This window comes from Lissotriton vulgaris, chromosome 2_1 (assembly GCF_964263255.1).
Source record: "Lissotriton vulgaris chromosome 2_1, aLisVul1.2, whole genome shotgun sequence".
Lineage (NCBI taxonomy): Eukaryota > Metazoa > Chordata > Amphibia > Caudata > Salamandridae > Lissotriton > Lissotriton vulgaris.
Genome location: NC_141687.1, coordinates 465572280 through 465591972, shown reverse-complemented (window position 1 = coordinate 465591972; position 19693 = coordinate 465572280). Strand labels below are relative to the sequence as shown.

At 41.7% G+C, this 19693-nt stretch overlaps 1 protein-coding gene across 1 annotated transcript in view; it reads right to left on the bottom strand.

Annotated features, from left to right (window-relative positions):
* Positions 1-5089: 5089 nt before the first annotated feature.
* The window catches only part of MSTN (myostatin), a 73538-nt gene continuing 58934 nt past the window's right edge, over positions 5090-19693 (bottom strand). Inside the window, exons 2-3 of the mRNA XM_086955373.1 lie at positions 12420-12790; positions 5090-6092 (exon numbers count right to left, since the gene is read on the bottom strand). Of these exons, the coding sequence (XP_086811499.1) occupies positions 5712-6092; positions 12420-12790 (752 nt within the window). The 3' untranslated portion in view covers positions 5090-5711. The remainder of the gene's footprint in view (positions 6093-12419; positions 12791-19693) is intronic.

The following is a 19693-nucleotide window of genomic DNA, read 5'->3' as shown; positions in this document are numbered from 1 at the left end:
ATTATGACTTTATACTGTTTTGCAACTGCATAAATACTTTACATATTGCCCTAAGTTAAGCCAAGTAACTAAGTTAGTGTTCTTATTCTTTGAGGTTGGCGACCACCTACCCCACGTAATAGTCTACTTTCATATAGAGCCTAAATCTCAGTACCAAATAGATCAGCAGATCGTGGTTTGAGTTTCTATTAAGGGATCTTAAATTAATAAAGTATATTCATAAAAAACTAAACACAATTGTTTTAATGCTCTGTAAATGTGAAGGAATTTTTAAACTGGAGACTGCAAAATTAAATTAATGTCCTTATCTTGATTTGTGGGAGCAGCACAATTTCAATAAACAGAATCTAGTATGGACAATTGGTGGCCACAATTTAAGCACCGATATGCACCAGCAAAAAGAGATCATGCATCAGGAGCAAAAAACACAAAGGGATATACTGGAGTCTAGCATATTAGATCGTCTTAATGAGATAAAATTACATTTTGAACAGCTCCAACCATCCCAATAAAATTACAACTGAGATTTTTGCATATATTTTTCTTTGTGAATCCAATAAAATATGTAATAATTTCTATATTTGTTTGATGTATATATTTTTTTTTTCGGAGTATTGTTGCGAGGTTCAAATCATAGAGATTGCTTATGCAGGGTTCCTGGCTTCTAGCTGTGAGTCAGTGGCGGGGTTCCTAGAATTCAAAAGGTTAAGAACCGTTGAACTACAAGCAAGCAGGTCTTTCCAGGAAATACCTTTGTCCTGAATAGCACCTTAGTAGTGAGCTCTGAGGACCTATCTGAGATTCAATGCCTTGTAAAGGTTATTACTAATATAATTCTATAATAATATTCAAATAATATTTTGCTCCTGGTGAACTTGTCGACTGACACCCAGAAGCGTCTGCATTTGTGCGGAAGAATTCTTCAAGAACCTCTAAGACTTTAGCTCAAAAATACCACCACACAGCAGATAACATTGGAAAGGACAACATGGTTTTTGCCCCAAAATAAATGATATTCTAAATACTCATCGGTAGGCGAGATACTGGGAATACGCTGATTTGTGTAGGATTTTATTGAGTATAAGACTGGAAATGGAGTCAGCCGTTTCAGGTGTAAGTATTTTATTAGGTCTTTTTTTGCATTCGCTGATTTTGTCTATTTTTATTATAAATATAGAAGTACGACATAGCTGGTATCCAGTTCAGTGATTTAACCAAGAATACTATGGATTGCGGGACTGGTAATTTCTTATTACCCGATAAAATGAAGGATTTTTCAATCCCAGAATACAAAGTGTTTTGGAAAACAAAGGAGGGTTAGCTGAATTAAGAATGTCTCTCAGTCACCCCTACTGTAGAATGTAGGAATCGGTGCATTCTTGTTTTCAGAGACTGTAACTCTGAAAGCTGGCGGCTACTGATACTCGAGCTGGCCACAGCTCCATTTTAGCTGCTGTGCAGCACTTCATCGCCCATCTCGATTCTGTAAGTTACTGGGACAGATTGGTGGTGCTACAACTGAATAGCAAAGTTGCACAAAATGGCCGGTGTGCCTATTGAGCTGCCTGTTGCAGTAAAACTGGGAGTCTGGGGAGGCAGGGTATCCCAGCAAGAAGAGTGGTTGAAAGCACTAGTTGTAAAGACGGGAACTGTCCTTTGAAGTGGCATCAGCAATGCCTGCCTGCTCCCTTCTCTGAAGGAGGAGTAGGTCAAGAGAAGTACAGAATGAGACCTTTAAAGCGACTGCCGCAGAAGAGGCCATTACACAGGCACATGAAAAGAGTGTGTGGTGGCTTATGCCACACTTGTGTAATGTGTGCCCTCCACAGGTCATGCAGGGTGTTTATGGAGATAGAGAATTTAACCATATCTATTGAGTGCTGGTGACCAGAGCAGGATGGAAGGGCACAGGATCAGGGCTTTAGAAAGCCCACCTTCCGGTAGAAATAGGTTTGCTGCTGTTCCAGAGTTGACAGGAGTAGCCTGTTATGCAGGCAATTCAACAAATGCTAAGGGTTTCCTCACCTAAGATGATCGAGGATTGGCCTGCTGAGGGCACAGCTACTCTGCAGCAATGTGGACAATTCTATAGACTGAGGAATAAAGAAGACACCAGTCGGTTGTCACTACTGTCACAAGAGGCTGAGTGGTACTGAGAATGGCTTCTCCATTTCTTTCTGCTGTGAACGGGCGAACAACCAAACCAATGTCGTCCTGTAGGGTAAGACTATTTCACTTAGTAGAGAGACTAGCACCGATCTCTCAATGAACCCATAAAAAACACCTTGCTCTGAATGTATGATTGGCAGGCATAAATGAGATGCGGTCACCACATGTATAATAAATCACAACAATAGATGAAATGAGATCAAAAACAATTACAATAATGTGTAGAAAATTGTACAATTTATTCAGAGGATAATACGTATATGAAACAATTTATTTAAAAGAATATTTTATCAGAATTTTTAGTGCCATTAAAAACAGTTAAAAATGTGTCAATCCACATGAAGAACAGTTAAAAAAGATTTATAGCAAAGTTGTTGACGCAGCGTTTCGGTTTTATGATAGGACCTTCATCAGGACAAGGTTCTTGTAATATCTGTATCTTGTGGTTAGTTCCAAGTCACCACCACTTTGGTCGATTCATAGACCCAACATCTTCCTTTGAGGTAGACCACTATTTATTTCATGAATAGTGCACGATTCTTCTTAATTTGGAATATTCTTTTAAGAGTCAAGGGAGCCACCGATTTTTTGGATGATTAAAAAATGTCCCACTATTATGGGAAAAGGCTAAAAACACAGCGCATGGCTGGATGCATTGATACTTGTGCCATTCGTTAAGCACTCTGGTTGCTTAGCGTGACCTTCTTCAAATTCGTCAAGAGCTAATTTTATACATCCCAAATACGAAGAGACACAAGAGGAGCAGGGAGGCCGACGTAACATGAGAAGAGCACGATAAAGTATAAAATCAGTGTTTTTAGCCTTTTCCCATAATAGTGGGACATTTTTTAATCATCCAAAAAATCGGTGGCTCCCTTGAATCTTAAAAGAATATTCCAAATTAAGAAGAATTGTGCACTATTCATGAAATAAATAGTGGTCTACCTCAAAGGAAGATGTTGGGTCTATGAATCGACCAAAGTGGTGGTGACTTGGAACTAACCACAAGATACAGATATTATGAGAACCTTGTCCTGATGAAGGTCCTATCATAAAACCGAAACGCTGCGTCGACAACTTTGCTATAAATCTTTTTTAACTGTTCTTCATGTGGATTGACACATTTTTAACTGTTTTTAATGGCACTAAAAATTCTGATAAAATATTCTTTTAAATAAATTGTTTCATATATGTATTATCCTCTGAATAAATTGTACAATTTTCTACACATTATTGTAATTGTTTTTGATTTCATTTCATCTATTGTTGTGATTATTATACATGTGGTGACGGTATGAAAAGGGTTATGAGCACTTTCTTCATTATTTAGTGGATGTGTTTTCCTCTATTCTTTGACAAACTAGGGACTTTCCCATATTTCCATTTTACTACTCCTTTTCCCCTATTGGATTCAAAAGGAGACCTCCCTGTTCTTTAAAAAATAAATGAGATGCGTGCATAAAATCAAAACTGCGCAAAACAATCAATGGAGGATGTGGAGAGTGTGTTGTCTGGATTAAGAAGCTTTTGTTGAAAGTGATGTGCATTGTCCTATAAAGCCCTTCACCGAAAATAGCACTGGGTGTACAGGCTCTCAGCAAGGGATAATGGATGTAGATTGTTGAAGTCTGGGTTTGAGGGAGAGGCTTAAAGAGAAAAGAGTACAGAGTAATCCCAACAGAACTGCTGGTTACAAGGCTCAGGGTATTATTGAAGGGGCATTCTTCAGGGGGGATGATTTCAGCTGTTTAATATTTTCTTGCGAAGTGTTCATTACAGGATACAGGAGTATCATTGATGAGGGAGTAAAGAACATCTTGCGGTACATAAGAGAATAGTGGAGTAGTTTATCGTCCTTACTTCTAGAGCTCACTGATAGTCGAAATAACAGGAAAATCTTTGATTAGAGTGCATTGTTTGTTCTATTAAGAAATAAAGTTTGATTCTTTAAGATCTCTCCAGCGGGAAAGAGGGCTCCCCTGTACCTTGTAAAGATGGGCTTGTCCTTGAGTATTTAAAATGAGTATTGCCAATGTAATGTTACAGATGTTGGTTTGAATTGTGCAAGGAGAAAGAACAAAGCAATGAGGCTAGCCTTATTTTTTACTTGCTTCAGGACAGGGAGATTAGTCTCGAGGTAGGTGTACCTTCCTAGCTAAGGTCTCAGGTCCACTGGCAAACTCACAGGTATGTTATGTCTATTGGGAACCAGGATGGTCAGGGTCACTAGGAGGTCATGAAAAGTGCAAGGTTGGGACAATAGAGCTAGAGCAGGTGAAAAAGAAGTTGGGAGAAGGTAGGGAGAGCTTAAATGATATTAGAGCTTTGGAATGTTGGACACTCCACTGAAGACAATAAAGCAGCTGAGGCTGATACTAGTTCACATAGACCTTTTGCACACACATTCCAAAGCTTGTCTTTTTGTTTCTCCCTGTATATTATACCTCCAGTGGGTGGAATGTTCTAATAGCATTATTGCCCATCTGCCTTTGGCTATCCCAGTTGCTAAAGGCAATTTTCCTTGTTACAGGGTCGCATCTGTAACTCTGGGCATGGCCTATAACAATGATTATAGCCCTTGGCAGTGTGCTATAACGCTTAAACGGATTAGTGGCTATTAAGGAAGTATATGATAGATGATCACGCTAGGTGACAAAAATACTGGGAGTTGGACCTGTTTCATTAAAGCATTCTTTTTCACATTATTATGATGCTCATGAAATTTCACCACCATTCTTTCTAGGTGAGCCAGGCTATGAGCCCCTGACTGCAAAGAAAAACGCTACTCAATGAACTTCTCACATCTGTAGTGGAAACATTTGAGATCTTTGCAAATTTGCTCAAACAGAACCCTACGCTTCAGTTCTCTTCACATTGCTTCTAATAGATAGTGGCAAGACACAGTAAGCAGGATACAAAGTTTAAAAAATGTAGTACACTATATTTTCACTAAAGCAGGTGAACTGTTTCAAAACGACATAAAAAACACCAGGCATGCTTATGCCTGTATCTGCAATAAATATCCTTGTATGTTTAGTTGCACTGCATGATTACATTACATTGACAAGCGGAGGGTGAGTTGCTCTGGGGTTGCATAAAGGGGTGGATGCCTGCATACATGATTGGATTGTGTCAGCCAGTAGGTTTCCTTTCTTCTAGAAAGTCCTTCATGAAATCCCTTGTTATCTGGTTGCCGGACGTCCTGCATTGAGTGTGCATATATATTACTTCTCTTCATTTTAAAGAACTATTGACCAGTGAAAACGTTGTGGCCTATATATCCTGATGTACTATTTTATCACATTCTAACTCACTGAAAGCTATTGGAGTTAGAACTGGACACAGCAGATATTTTGGGATGCCCTAAGAAGACAGAGGTAATCTGTCGTTCACATGCTATGTCCTTGAGGTGCAGTGACTCTGCACTGTAATTCACTTCCCATCATAGTGCACTGAATGTCAGTTTTCAAATTGCCAAAGTCGAGGAAAACTATTTGCATTGCCCTCCTCATGTTGCGAAGCAAGAGCCCTGTAGAGATAGTTCATGAGCACCCACAACTATCTACCACCATGCTGGGGATCTTGCCGTGTATGATCTCCTGTTCTCCATTGAAATACAGCATGTTGATTGGGGACATTTTGGAGGGGGTGCAGCAGTGGCCAGCAAGGCCTTTACGCTTCTCGTTTTGCATCAGAGGGATGTGAGGGTACTTATGCAGGAAGATGGACTCGCAGTCGCCAGAGCAGTAGTAGGCTTTGTATCTTTTGGGGGCGATTATCCAGTCCCAACCAAAGGCTTCGAAGTCCACGGTCAGTGGGTAGCGGCAGCAGCGGGTTTCTGTGGATTGCTCATCGCAGTCCAAGCCGAAGTCTCGCCGGGATCTCTTGGGGGAGTCTGAAATTTTGACTTCCAGAAACGGGTTCTGAGAATTGAAGGGAAAACATGATGAGAAGACCTCATATAGCAATGGTGTTGACATTGAAATTATAATACTACAATGCAAATTCTGTGCTGAAATAGTCAAATTTAAGGAGGATTTCTCACTACATGTTGATGATGCCACAGACTGCACTGTTGTATAATGTCTCATTTGAGAAAAGTGAGCTCAAAGAGTAATGGACCTAATGTGCTATTCTACACACAAAGCATGATGTTCATTTTGAAAATCAAGTCGTTGTCAGATGGGAATGCAGTTTGCTTCGGGACTTATTTTCTGATTGGTCGCAATGCAAATGATCCATTCACAGGGGGTACCAAAATGACCAGCCTAATGAATATGAATTCTCAGGCTTCAATTTGCGACCCCTTTAATTAGCTGCAAATGTAAGGATGGAGGTCTGCAAAGATAGCAGACCTACAGTACTGCATTTCCATTCCAAAACTGAAACTATTTACGCCCATTAAATGGACAGGCACTTTAAAAAAAAAAGTTTCATGTTTGCCTGAGGAAACATTGGTAGGACCAGGCAGTGGTCAGAGGTCAGTTTCTCATTTGCAAATCAGTTACACCACCACCTCTGCGGTTCAGCAACTGATCATTTATTTGTGACCACTGATGTGACTTCCAAATAGTTGGGGTGGAGGGTGTCCCTTTTTTCAGGTCCCTTTATTTGCGGTTCCTGATGGATCACAAAAGCCATTTTAAGAGTTGAAAGAAATTTTCTAAATCGTAAATGGACTTTAACACATTGTAAAAAGGTGTTTTACAGGCATAACACCTGTGATTTTATTCTTTGCTTCTGCAAATTTTCAGGCTTTCCGACTACAAAATACGTCAGGGTGCAAGGGTATCTGCGTTGCAGGCAGGATTGTTTTTGTGCAGGAAGGGGATACCTTCCTGCACAAAAACAATTCTCTAAGGCTTTTTTCTCTTTCCAAGTGTGCCGCAAAATGCAACGCAGGCACCAGAATGCAGCACACTAAAGAATGAGGAAAGAATGAGGAGAAATAAAGACATTTCTCCTCGTTGTGCCTCCCCTGTGATGGCGTACCATTGTTACACATTCTCAGGTTTATGACTGTTGGTATAACTGGGAATGTGCCACAACCTATGGGTGGATGCGAAGGAACACCCACGCTCCACCCATGGACTACCTTTCTAGGGCAGAGTAATGCAAGGCTCTGCCTTTGCTCCGGAAATTCAAAACAAAGTAATTAAGCTCTAATTTTGCCCTGGGACACATTATTGTTTATTTTATTATCTTCATAGGCTTATCCTGTGTGCATTTCAAATCAGAGAACAACTTCCTAGGTGGACCCTTGACACAACGTAGTTCTTGATTCAATAGTTGTAAAGATTGTGTAGGAGCAGTGGCATTTGCAGTCTGGACCAATCAGTTGCATGCCTATAATAACGTTACTTAACTACTTTCACTGTAGGATGGTGCAAGGGAAGAAATATCAAAACATGAAATAGAAAAGAACAAGTAAGAGAAAGATAATTACTTCAAGAACAAGCACTAACAAAGCCAATAGGTCTTGGAAGTGAAAGCGTTTGTATTTGCCAATGTTTTTATTTTTGTTAGATGCCACAGTGGATTCACACGCCTCTATGACATGAATTCTTTAAATGGGTCTATTCAAAGATTAGAAATGCATTCAAAAAAGGCCGTCATCTTTGAAAATTATTGAACTCAATACGTTTATAATATTTGATCAAAACCATTCAAAGACGACTCTATTTCAATAGGTTTGGCCAAATATTAAAAACTCATTTTATGGTAAATGGTTATAGCTGTTATAGCAGATACCTAAAAAGTATTAGACTGAGAAAGGGACTGAACTTGAAGCTGCTAAAAGTTGCCACAATGGAAACCTGCACACATTTGGATTAACCGTTATATAAATCTTTTCCTCAATATTTTAGGATTCAACTACCTCCTTATGCTAGTGTCAAATAGCTGGTGATGATGACTCTTCAGACATTATTATCTAAAAGAAGTATTATTCTTTATTGCTGATTCCGAACTTTTGCCATCTTTTGAGGTAATTGAATCAAGCTATTTTTTTATGGATTTAATGTTATATTTACACATTTATTTGAATCGAAAAAGGCTGAAGTTGATTGCCTTTTACAACCACATAATTAATTAATATTAATTGCAAGTTTATATAGCGCTAGGATCGACTCCCGGAGGAGTATCTCCGCGCTTCGACCGCTGCGAAACCCTTCCTGGCTTCCCTGAGAGATGGTCCCATAGTGGGTATCTCCAGGGTGAGACCAGGCATCCCCGGCGGTCTGGTGGGGCCGTTAGTGAAGATGAGGCAAGCTAATGCCCAGAGTTGCCGAGTGTGATCGCTGATCAGAGTGGGCACCGAGGCGAGAGAATTATCGAGTCCGCTGACCCTGGTCCAGAAACCTGCCGCGTCGGGAATCGAACCCTGGTCCCGGGCCGTCCTCTGCTCTCGGGTCTGCCGCCTCTAACCAGTGAGCCACACTACTTCACACGCATTACTAGTTATTGTGCAAGAGTACTAGGGTTGTTTCTTATTTTGTGCTCACATATTTTGTTAATATTCACTTGGGTGAAGCGTAAGCAAAACACGAAAATCTTTTCACACATATATATTTAGAGGATAAGAGAGCAGGATTAGTTATATGAAAAGACGTGGACCAACAGTCTCGAAAGAACTCCACGTCCTCCATTCTCCAAGCATTTAGAGCCCCATTATGATGGCGAGCGGATAGCCACTGCCCGGCCGGTGGTGGCGATCCGCCCACCATCATGCCCACGTTACCCCCGCCATATTACCATGGCAGGGGTACCGCGGCGGATGGCAAGTCCGTCCTACGATTTTCTGCCAGTCGTAAATCGTCACGATTGCCGGCCGGCTTGTTCTCGGGCACAATATGGTGGCGGTGCCTGGAAGGCACCGCCATCCACATTATGATACATATTATGATGCAAACGCAGGCGGGAATTGCTTTGTGGGCCAGTTGTCAGCCCCCGGGGGTGTTGGGGGGCTGCACTTGGGGGGTACCTATGGTACCCCCCCTTCATTGCCATGCACAGGGTGGCAGGCAACGCACGGTGCCTGTCGCGTTGTGCATGGCATGCACAAATGTATCTGTGGCATTGCGGCTGGTGCTGCTTACAGCAGCACCCGCCGCAATAAAATAGATGTCGGATGCAACTGCCAGGGTGGCTGTCGCATCCTAATTGGCAGTGCGGGACTGCTGCACCGCTGGCAGTCGGTCCCAATACCACTAGGGTGGCGGGCGGACCAAAGTCCGCCCGCGATCCAAATGGGGGCTGAAGTGTTTTCACCATACCATCTTCAGAACAATCAGCCAAAGCATTGTACAGCTGGGTAATAGTGTTGGTAGTGTAGAATATTCCAGGTATTCATCTAAACGAGATATGATCTGACTTATTCGGGATGCTTGATCTTATACTGTAAGTATAAGTAAGAGTTTGAAATTGTGACACGGACAAATAATTTTTATGTAAATTTGCTGAGCAGTCATTTATCTTAAACACATCTATGTCACAAGCTTTACATTGTTTTTCATTTTGCAAGTTATTTTTATACGGTTTAGCAGGTATATTTACTAACCCTTAATTCCAATGAACGAAAAGTATATGTACTAAGTTTAGATGCAATATAGTTAGTCAACAAATCCTGGTCCCAAAGTAGCAAAAAAATGAATACACTCCGTTTTTCCTTACTGTAAAGTGATTTATCCTGCGTCTGATCCATCATCCCGATTCTGTTTTCCAGGTGTTTTACATGTCTTTGCAATACTTATGAACTCAGCTCAGGGTCTGACCTATGTATTTGTGTCAAACTATTTAAAAAAACAACCTTACATGTAAAGTGGTCTGCATGTAAAATATATAAGGAGAGAAACTGTAGCACACCATCCTCTCAGTCACAGTACAGATTTTAAAAGTTTATTTAGGTTACATGAATGTTGTGAAAATTATGTAGTGTATTGACATGGTCATTCCAAGCTTAAAACTTGCAGTTATGTACCTAGAAAGTGTCGGTCCCCAAATGTACTATCTTTGAAACATACATCTATTGAAAAAAAACATAATTCTGGATTTGGGGTTTTCTCAGATTGTTTCCTAAGAACTTATAGATGTTTTACTTTTCCGTTTCAATCTAATAAACGTATATTTGGAAATTATGAGAACAGCATAATAGGTACAGACAAGCTCTTCTGTTAATTTTACCATTACTACATTTTGGGTTCGGATGGGCAACCCTAGTGTTTCTCAGGTTCTTCATCCAGATTTCCTCCTTGGGTGAAAACTCCGAGCGAAACCAGCCCACACCGTGGCACTGAGCTTCCCAGGTTCTCTGTGCAACCGGCAGAGAGAGGCATTTAGGGGAGAGCATTTTTCCAGATAATCTTTGCAGCAGTCATATTGGCTCATCCGTAAACAATATTCAAGATTTGATTTGCATGAATTACATTTAAAGAATAAGTAGCATTTGTAGGTAAGTTAACAGTTGATTAGTTTAACCTTTGATTGATAAGCCCACTAAATAATGTTAGAGGTTTCTACATAGAGTGGAAACCTATGAACCACCTCAATGACTCATCTAAAGGCCTGTTTATGTATTTGCAGCAAAGGCGTTCCAGCAGTCCTACTAAGGGGTGTCAATAATGTAGGATAGTATGAGTCTATCGCCAGACCTGATGGACTGGGCTAGGCTACACCTGGATAGCTGTCATGCTCGCTGAGCTATTTAATTTGAAGTCCTCTCAACCCTTGGAAATGAGGAGCCAATTCAGTGAGAACTGGAAGATTGTTAATTGTTTGCCAAGACTTTTAGGCAGCCCTGCCTCACCAAGCTAAAGGAGTACAAAACCTTGCCAGACAACAGTTTGGGAAATCTGTGTGAAAAAGGCCAGAAGAATCCAGAAGACTGCAGTAAGAAGGAATCATCGTAGGGCATGTCCACATGTCTCTCCAAAACAATGCCATGGTATCTCAAAGTGCTAGCACCACAGCCAAGCATTGACACCTGAAGCACATGCAATAAAAACGTATTTAGTAGAGCATCCTAGCACCTAAGGCCTGTCTGAGGACCTAGTGTAGCAGAGCCAACTCGTCCCCTTCCCCCGAAGGAGAGAGAACTTCATCACACTGCACACAGAACATTAAACAATTCCAAGTGCTTTGTGGAGTATACTTTGTCTTTTATAGACTATTATTGATGAGGCTTTATATTTTACTTTTATGCTCTTATGGTCAAACAATGTGATTTGTATACCAATAAACAATTTAAATGTTTTACATGTTAAATTGACCCTATTTTTCAATAAACATTACTGTTTGTGTAGATTACTCCCTCTGTTGATCCTGGCCTTTTAGTGGTATTTATTTAATATGTTTAATATTTTTATTTGTATCTTTGTCTAGACCCCCTCATACTTGTCTTTTGCTAGTTGTGTATTGTGCTAATTGATTCTATCTAACCAACAACATCTATCTTCTGGAAAGGCCTTATCATACCATTGCTACCAAAAGGAGAAGCCGCCCTTGTCTTTGAAATGTTGCCTTTGGGTGCAGAAACATGGCTAGATGTTCTCAGCCACTTTTTTTTCTTCTGCCTCCAGTTTTCGGGCACTTTCTCACATGCAGATTCCTATACATTTGTATGTGTTTGTTGTTTTGTTCTTGCTGTTTAGTTTGAATGGATAGATTTGTTTAGTGCATCTCAGCCACGTCATTCACCTCTAGGTGCTTCTAGGATTGTGAAAAGGTAAGCGCATGCTCATTTTCTTCTAAACTTTAAGGTGATCAGTGTTGGTGGGGACGTTTATTGGGAAAATATTCCATTATCAAAGATATTGGACTGTGAAAAAAACATCTGCATCCCTTTGATCTACATGTGAATTTGGAGGATCTAAAGCAGTTCTGGTAGGATAAACACAGTGTCTATGGAGGCAGTTTTGTATTTAAGCCTTTTCTATTGGTTCATTTCTAAATGAAACCGCATGGATGGTGACTAGACCAGAGGATTGAGGTAATTGTTGGGGATATGAAAATTCAAACTTCTTTCTAGCACCAGACTGAAACGTGACTTGAGGAAATGGAAGATAGAATAGATAAGTCAATTGATGGTGAGTGGGACAAATAGAGGCTAACGTTAGACTAGCTGCAGCTATTCGTGAGATGTGCTTAAAGTGTTTGGTACCGAAAGAGATGATATATGTTACTAAAGCAATAGTCATATAATTATGCTCACTAAAGGAGGATTTTAAGTCAGTTGCTCTGCATGCATCACTTACTAGTCCATCATCATTTCTCCCTTGGTAGGTGATTGGCAGCTCACGACCTGCCTCATCGGAGGCCTTTACTTCAATGCCCAGGTTGGACTCCGGTTGCTTCAGCCAGTTTTGCACAATGGATTTCACGTCAATGCTCTGCCAGATGCCAGTGTTGGGCATGTCGAGCTTCAGGGACCTGATGCCTGTAAGTCTTGTGCCATCTCTCAGGGGTTTTATCAGCCGCAAGATTTGCACACACACTTTTGTAGGCTTTGGAAGTGGCTTGAGGTAGATCCAGAGCTGAGCCTTCATCACTTTATTGTGCTGGATCTTGGAACTTAGCTTAAAGAAGCAGCATTTCGGTTTTATTTGTAAATGGGTGTAACTTTCATCTAGAATGAGAACAAAAAAAAGGGTTACTGTGACTTTTCAAGAGATTTGTCCCCATTCAAATGTAAATAGTACAGCTAAAAATTATTTTCTGCAGCTGTTTGTCATATTTCATAAACGTTGGTGTCAGAGCCCATTTGTGGGCCACAGTGCAGGCATGGGCTACTGTGCCCCAACTGTAGTGGCTGAGGTCATTTGACACTGCTATCTTTGGGCCTACCCTCAATGGCTTTGCAAACTGGGCCAAAACACCCTTTCTGCACTGTCAGGGCAGCGATGGCGAGCAGTCACCTCTCAAAGAGGTAGCGTAGGGGGCACGAACATGGAACTCCACAACAATCAACAGATAATAATTCCGATGTTGAGGTCTGTGCTGTCATTTTAGGAAAGACGTTTACATCTTACAGCAGTAGTCAGTACTTGGTTGCAACTCTCTCATGTGACAGTTCACCTCTCCTTGCCCCTTCCATGCTGTCTTACCCCCTGGATGCCCCTTAAAGAATTTACCCCACAAAGATTATTGCAAAAACACGAAAAAGTGTCAGGTGCTGACTACTGATGCGCAAGTCAAATGCACTTTCATTCCACTACTTTGTTTGTTTGAAGTTCTACCCCTGACGGTATACAGAGTGGGAATTCAGTTATTAATCCCTCACAATTGAGCAGGGCAAACTTGGCAGTGCAATTCTACGGAGGCGTAGCACGGCCCATATTTGTCACTCACGTGGCTTCCCTCGTTGATCCACTGTCCCACGGTGATGTGGGGACTCATGCAGGTGTCAGCCTCACAATGTTGCTGCTCCCTCCTGTTAGTGAAGCCGTGGTAGCCCTGACTTGACTGATACAAATACGACAGCACTTGTAGCCCGGATGTTGCCAGGCGAGCCTTAATTTCAGGTATGTCCCTGACCGGGCTCAGTCAACTTCACGGCTTTTGTAGTAGTTCTTTCCTTAAACTGTAGAAAGATCAGGAGACCCTCTTCAGCACGGTGTGTGCCTGGCTTTGATTTTCAACGCTATACTTTCTCTGTGTGTCCCTTTGTTGTACAAACATGCTGGGCTTCCTTCCCTGGACAGTATCTCCTCGGGCATGTCCCGACAGACTCCTTTTCTCTCTCAACAGGCTTCTAGGCAGTAGGCAGATACTCACCTCCTCTAGCAGAAAGTGCAGAGTTCAGGTGCTATTGCATGGGAGACTGGCGGTCAGGCACACACCAGCCATTGTCATACAGAAGTCTTTCAAGTACTCTCTCGAGCACTCCCTTCCTTGGTCATGAAGAACTCTAAAATAGAATAAAGTGGGCTTGGGTTCCACTTTTATACACATATGTTTAGATGGGAAAGTGGATCCACTGTCTCAAACTTCAGAACCAGTTTTGGGGGGGGTCTCTTTCATGTGACATTCTTAGACTGGTCGACAAACACAGACTTTGGGGCCTGTTACGTTGTGGGGTGGACTAGCGTCCGTCCGAAACCGTCTCGGAACTGGGACCCACCGACCTCTGGTCGGCGGTCTTGACCTCCTGATTTGGATGCGACCAAACACTATTCGGTTGCATTCTGACATTTCCCAATAGGAGTTTGTATTACGGCCATAAACCGGCCGTAGTACATGCTCCCATTGGGAAATTAGAGGTTGTGTTAATCCCTGCACCCCGTGGCAGGTACCTCAAGGTGCCTGCCACAGGGTGCAGGGATTAACGGGGCAATTTATGTGCCCTCTCGGCCCCCAACCAGAGGCCGCAGAGGCAAGGGCCTCTGCAAGAGGCCTCCATATTCGCTTTCTGACAGGCTTTCCATGCCAGAAAGCCCGACATGAAAAGCCTGCCCGAGACCAAGTATTGTAATCCCAAGGACAAAAAGGCCACCTTTGGGATTATGGGCCGGCCTCCGACGAAGAAAGCTGAAATGACCAGCTGGTTTAAGTTCCGGCCACCAGCATTGTAATGTGGAGGTTGGAAATTAAACCGAGATGCGACTCCAAAAGGCTCCGACCAACGGTCGGACCCTTTCCGGGCCACATCGTAATTGATTGACCGCCATGTGTAAAGCAGGGGTCTCCAATGAATCCTGTACTAAGAGCTATTTCTGATAAATGAAAACCATCTTGATCTACTGAAAAATATATTGATCAGATAAGGGCACTTACATGTAATTTGCTTACAGTGAATACCAATGAGAGTCTCCAGGGACAAATCCAACGTTGTTCCTTTATTCTTAATTAGAAATCACCTCTGTGAAACGAGTGCCTGACAGGGTGATATGGTCTGTTTGTCGTGCAATACATGGGATGAGCTCTCTTTTTGAGACCCATGTCTCCAAATACTTCTATTATCTGGTTAAATGGTCTAAAGTTAACTGAATCACTTCACAAGCAAGCGAATCAGAAAATAGTTTATTTTTTAAACAAATAAATTGTACCCTTAACTAGGATTTACATCAAAAGTATACTTTGTGTGGTAGATACAAACTTGTTTTCTATAAATAAACATATCCCTGCAGCTACCCCTATGCTGATGTAAATGCCTTCAATCATAGAAACAAAAATCAATGCATGAAAGGAAGAAAGTGTAGAAGAAGGAAAAAAAGGTAGGAAGAGAAGGACAAAAGGAGAAAAAGATGCAAAGGACAACTGGGAAAGAAGTAAAGTAAAAGAAGAAGAGAAGCAAAGGTGTAAATTGAGAAAGGAAGAATACAATGTGGAAGATAGATAGGACAGACAAAATTAGGAACAATTAAAAGAGAGAGAAGCAAAGGAGAAAAACACTAGATTGAGAAAATAGAGAATGAAAGGAGAGGCAAAGTGGAAAAGGAACAGAGAGGAGGAAAAGAAAATCCAAGAGAAGAGCAATGTAGTAAAATGAAATGGAAGGTGGAGAAGAAAATGACAAGTGAGAGAGAAGGAAATGAGAAAAAGGTGAAAAGTCAAAGTAGAGAAGGAAAGCAGAGAGGTGAGAAGGAGACTAAGGAAAGGAATAGAGATAAAGGAGAGAGTTAGAGAAGGAGAGCAAGAACGAATAAAATGAGAGCAGAAAAGTAGAAATAGGAGGGACTGGATAAGGATAAAAGAAAGAGAATGAGATAATAGAGAAAAGGGAAGGAGAGAACAAGAAACAGAAAGGAGAAACAGAAGACAAAGGAAAAAAGAGAGGATAAGAGAAAAACAGGTAAGAGAGAATGGGAGAACAAAATAAGGATAGAAGGAAAGGAGAAAATGCATGGGGAGAAATGAAAGAAAAAAAGAGAGGGAATGGAGCAAAGCTAGAGAGGAAAAGGAGGAGAGTTGGGAAAGGACTAGTGAAATAGAGAAATAGAAGAGAGAAAGGGTGGCTAGAAAAAAAGAGAATGAAACCCAGCTCCAGCACTATGTACAGGTGCGTAAGTAACACTCCTGCAAAACTGAAAGTAATTCACATTAGCCTTTTTATTCTAAGGTGTCAATTCCGATGTCGTTCGGAAAGGCTCCGAATCGGATTTGGGTTTGCCGAATCCGATCCGGAACGCTTGTTTCCAACCACACTTCCCAACAACCGATTCCGCTGCCTGGAAACCTTTAGGGTTGTCTGAATCGGTTCCGAAAGGCATTCGGACAGGTTGCGTCTTTCGGACTAGAATCATACAGCTCCATGGACTTGTTTTCCGAGCGAGCAAGTACGATGACCAATTCGGACAGCCGTTCCGATTCAGTTTCTCCGGAACTAATCGGTTGCCAGAATCTTTCTTTGGGGGCCCATAGCAGGCCACCCCTCACCTGAGGCCTTCCGAAAGGAGCCCATGGGGGTACCCAAGGGACCCCTTTTCCAATGATGCACAGTGAGGCAGGCACCATGGGGTGTCTGCCACAGGGTGCAAGGTTTTCCCCAGCAACCACCTTTTTCAATGGGAGAATGTGTTCTCGTACGGAACGCAGGCTCCCATTGAAGTCAATGGGAGTCTGGCCGAATCGTTTCCAGAAGCATCCGGATACATCTAAATCGCTCAGCTGAACTCCCCGGAACCGAAAAGCATTCCGGAACGAATTCGGTAGGAATGCTTTCCGAACGACATCAGAAACGACCCCTTAGTGCAGGATGAGTTCTAGCCTGTCACTATGAATGAAAAAGCTTAAGCACAATAATTCTGCACTATCTGCTGTGCTGTATGTAGCTGCATGGGTAGCTTATCCAGCCACACACAACCAAACACACTTAGTAAAAATTGTGCCTTAGCATTGGGAAACTGCATAATTCAAATCGACTGACAAGCAGTTAAAACTCGAGAGCTACTCAGAGGAATCGAGCAAGCCAATGGTAGCGCGCAATAGACCTGTTGAAGAATCCTGCTGTACAGCTTTTCACATTAGGTAGCAATGGGGCAGTTTCTTAACTGAAGTATTCACAACATGAACACAAGAAAGTGTTGAGGTTTCTGCAATTGGCTTTATCAGCCTCACTAAATCGGTATTCAGGGAAAACTAAAGGACAGTTCTGAGTCAAAATGTTCCTCGACTTGAACAACAAAAACTGCAATCCCAACCTTCACCCCTTCCATCTTCTAAACGACAGTGTTCAAGAAGTATTAATCAGCAGCTCATCACTAAAATGCCTTGACATTTCTAAAGTCAGCCCTGACTATCCTCTCTTCCGTGCCTGAATCTCCTCCCTTTCTTCAACCATAGGAATGCAGGCAATACACAGTCACTATCTGAGGAAGTTGCCCTCCTCTTGCGCCTCCGTTTTGTGCCAATAGCAATCCAGGGGCATCCTAAATGGATCGAACTGTTTCCAGTATTCAGACTCACACACAGAGACTTGGTACTGCACATGTGCTATACACACACACTCACATGCATGCAATATACAGACAGGATCTCAGTGCAGAGGTCTGGGTATTCACATAATACAGAACTTTACATGAGACGCGCATTAGCATACACTCTCTGACTTCAGGGCCTGGTCACACTATCACTCTCAAAACACTGTTTGCTACCATCACAGTTTTATGTGCTCCACCCAGGAAGAGACAGTATTGTTCTTCTCACTAAGATGACATGCTTGGGCATCCCTCCATGCCACACGACTGATTCTTGACCTTGCATAGTCATGGACAGGCCTAGGTCTCTAAGTATATGGTTGATTTCTGTGACGCTAGGACCAAAATAAAAGTCAGGTTTGCAGACAAGCACTCAGGGGATGGGTACACCTGCGTATACCTTGCAGGGGGCATTCCAGTCCCAACAATTAGGATTGCTAATCACACAATGACATCTGTGTTTCCTATTAAGATGGTAAATGATTTCTGAAAATTTCATTTGTAATGGAAAATCTAAAAAAAAAGAGTTTACTTACAAAACGTGTGAGGAGCTTTTATGCACTTCACTTTTTTTCAACATCAAATTGAAATGTGGAAACATTTAAGAAATCTTCGATAGTCCAGACATTTGGAGAACGAGAGGAGACTGATAAATCAGAAGGAATGATAATGTTAAATTTATTTGCTTAGCATACCTCTGCAAAGCTTCATGGAGCTATTCATGATGACATCCCTAATAGCACTAAATTGTCCAAAAAAGTGAAATCTTAAAGATGACATCAGCATTACCAAGGCAAAGGCAGTGAAAAAGGCAAACATGTCAATCTTTTTCTTACCGAAAGCATACGTTTTATTAACAGTTTGAGAAAGCACACTATGCTATTTTGCAATAGCCAGGGATGCATTTCTGTCCTCGTAGGAAAGCGTTGTGGTTTTGAAGTTGTGCAAAGGGCATTGGTGGCTGCTCTTAAAGGGTGGCGTCAGAATACCACTTTATCTTCTTTGCACAGATGTTTGGTGTTTAGTGTAGAGTGCCTTGTGGATAGTGGTCATGGCCTACAATAAAAATATCTTATGAACAAGAGATATTGCTTTGAAGTAAAACCTTTTTTCAATGAGAAGCAAATCAAGGGGTCTGAGGACTGGTAAGATATCTTCTTCTCGTAAGTAGCTGGTGCTCATAGAAGCTGTAAATGATGCAATAGTTGCTGGTTCACTTACAAATATCGCCTATGAAAATATCGCCATACCAAAGTATTGTGTCCAAAATATCGATGTTAAAAATATCATGATCCTATACTTCTAATGGTAATTACAAAAATATAGAGAATAAATTATTTCATGATTAATTCTCATTTTTAAATATATATACATTTATAATAAATAGTAACATTAATTTTATAAAAATAAAATAGTTTTAATATATATTTCAACAAATATAACAAATAAAAAAATGTTTAAATTAAAGACACATATACATTGATATATATATATATATATATATACAGAAGTGCTCCAACCCAGAAAGAAGAAGCGGAAGCCCAGAGGAGTACAGGAAAGGCAGACTTTATTCACCCGGTCAAAGTTCTGATGGCGGCGAATGCATTTCGGCGTGTGCCTTCGTCAGCGCCCAACACCAGCATGACACAAGGTTCCTCCCTGCTTCCATTTACCTGGTGAACACGAGTTCGCCCCTCCCCCTTGTAAGTACCGCTCAGCAGGTGCAGTCCGTTATCCATTTTCCGGACTACAGCTCCCAGGATGCCTTGTGATGCAGGTAACCCAGGATGGTGAGTCAAATCTTGTGGGGGGTTGTGTTGAAATAGCCGAATGAACTCGATGAGCAGGGTGAAATGTCAAGTCGAAATGTCCAAAGTTCACTCGGGCTCCCCTCGGGTCTCTTCAAACTGCCACAGCCTCTGGAAACTGAAGTCAATGGTGCAGGGACTAAACTGCGGATGCAGAGTGCCCACGAGAGAGGTAGATACCTCCACTGCTCCTCTCATTCAGTGCGGGTGGCGGGAACCGGATTTGTTCCATACCTGGAACAAACAAAGAGCCGCGAAGCAGACCAGTAAAAGTCCGGACCCAAAGCATGGCAGGGGCTTTCCAAA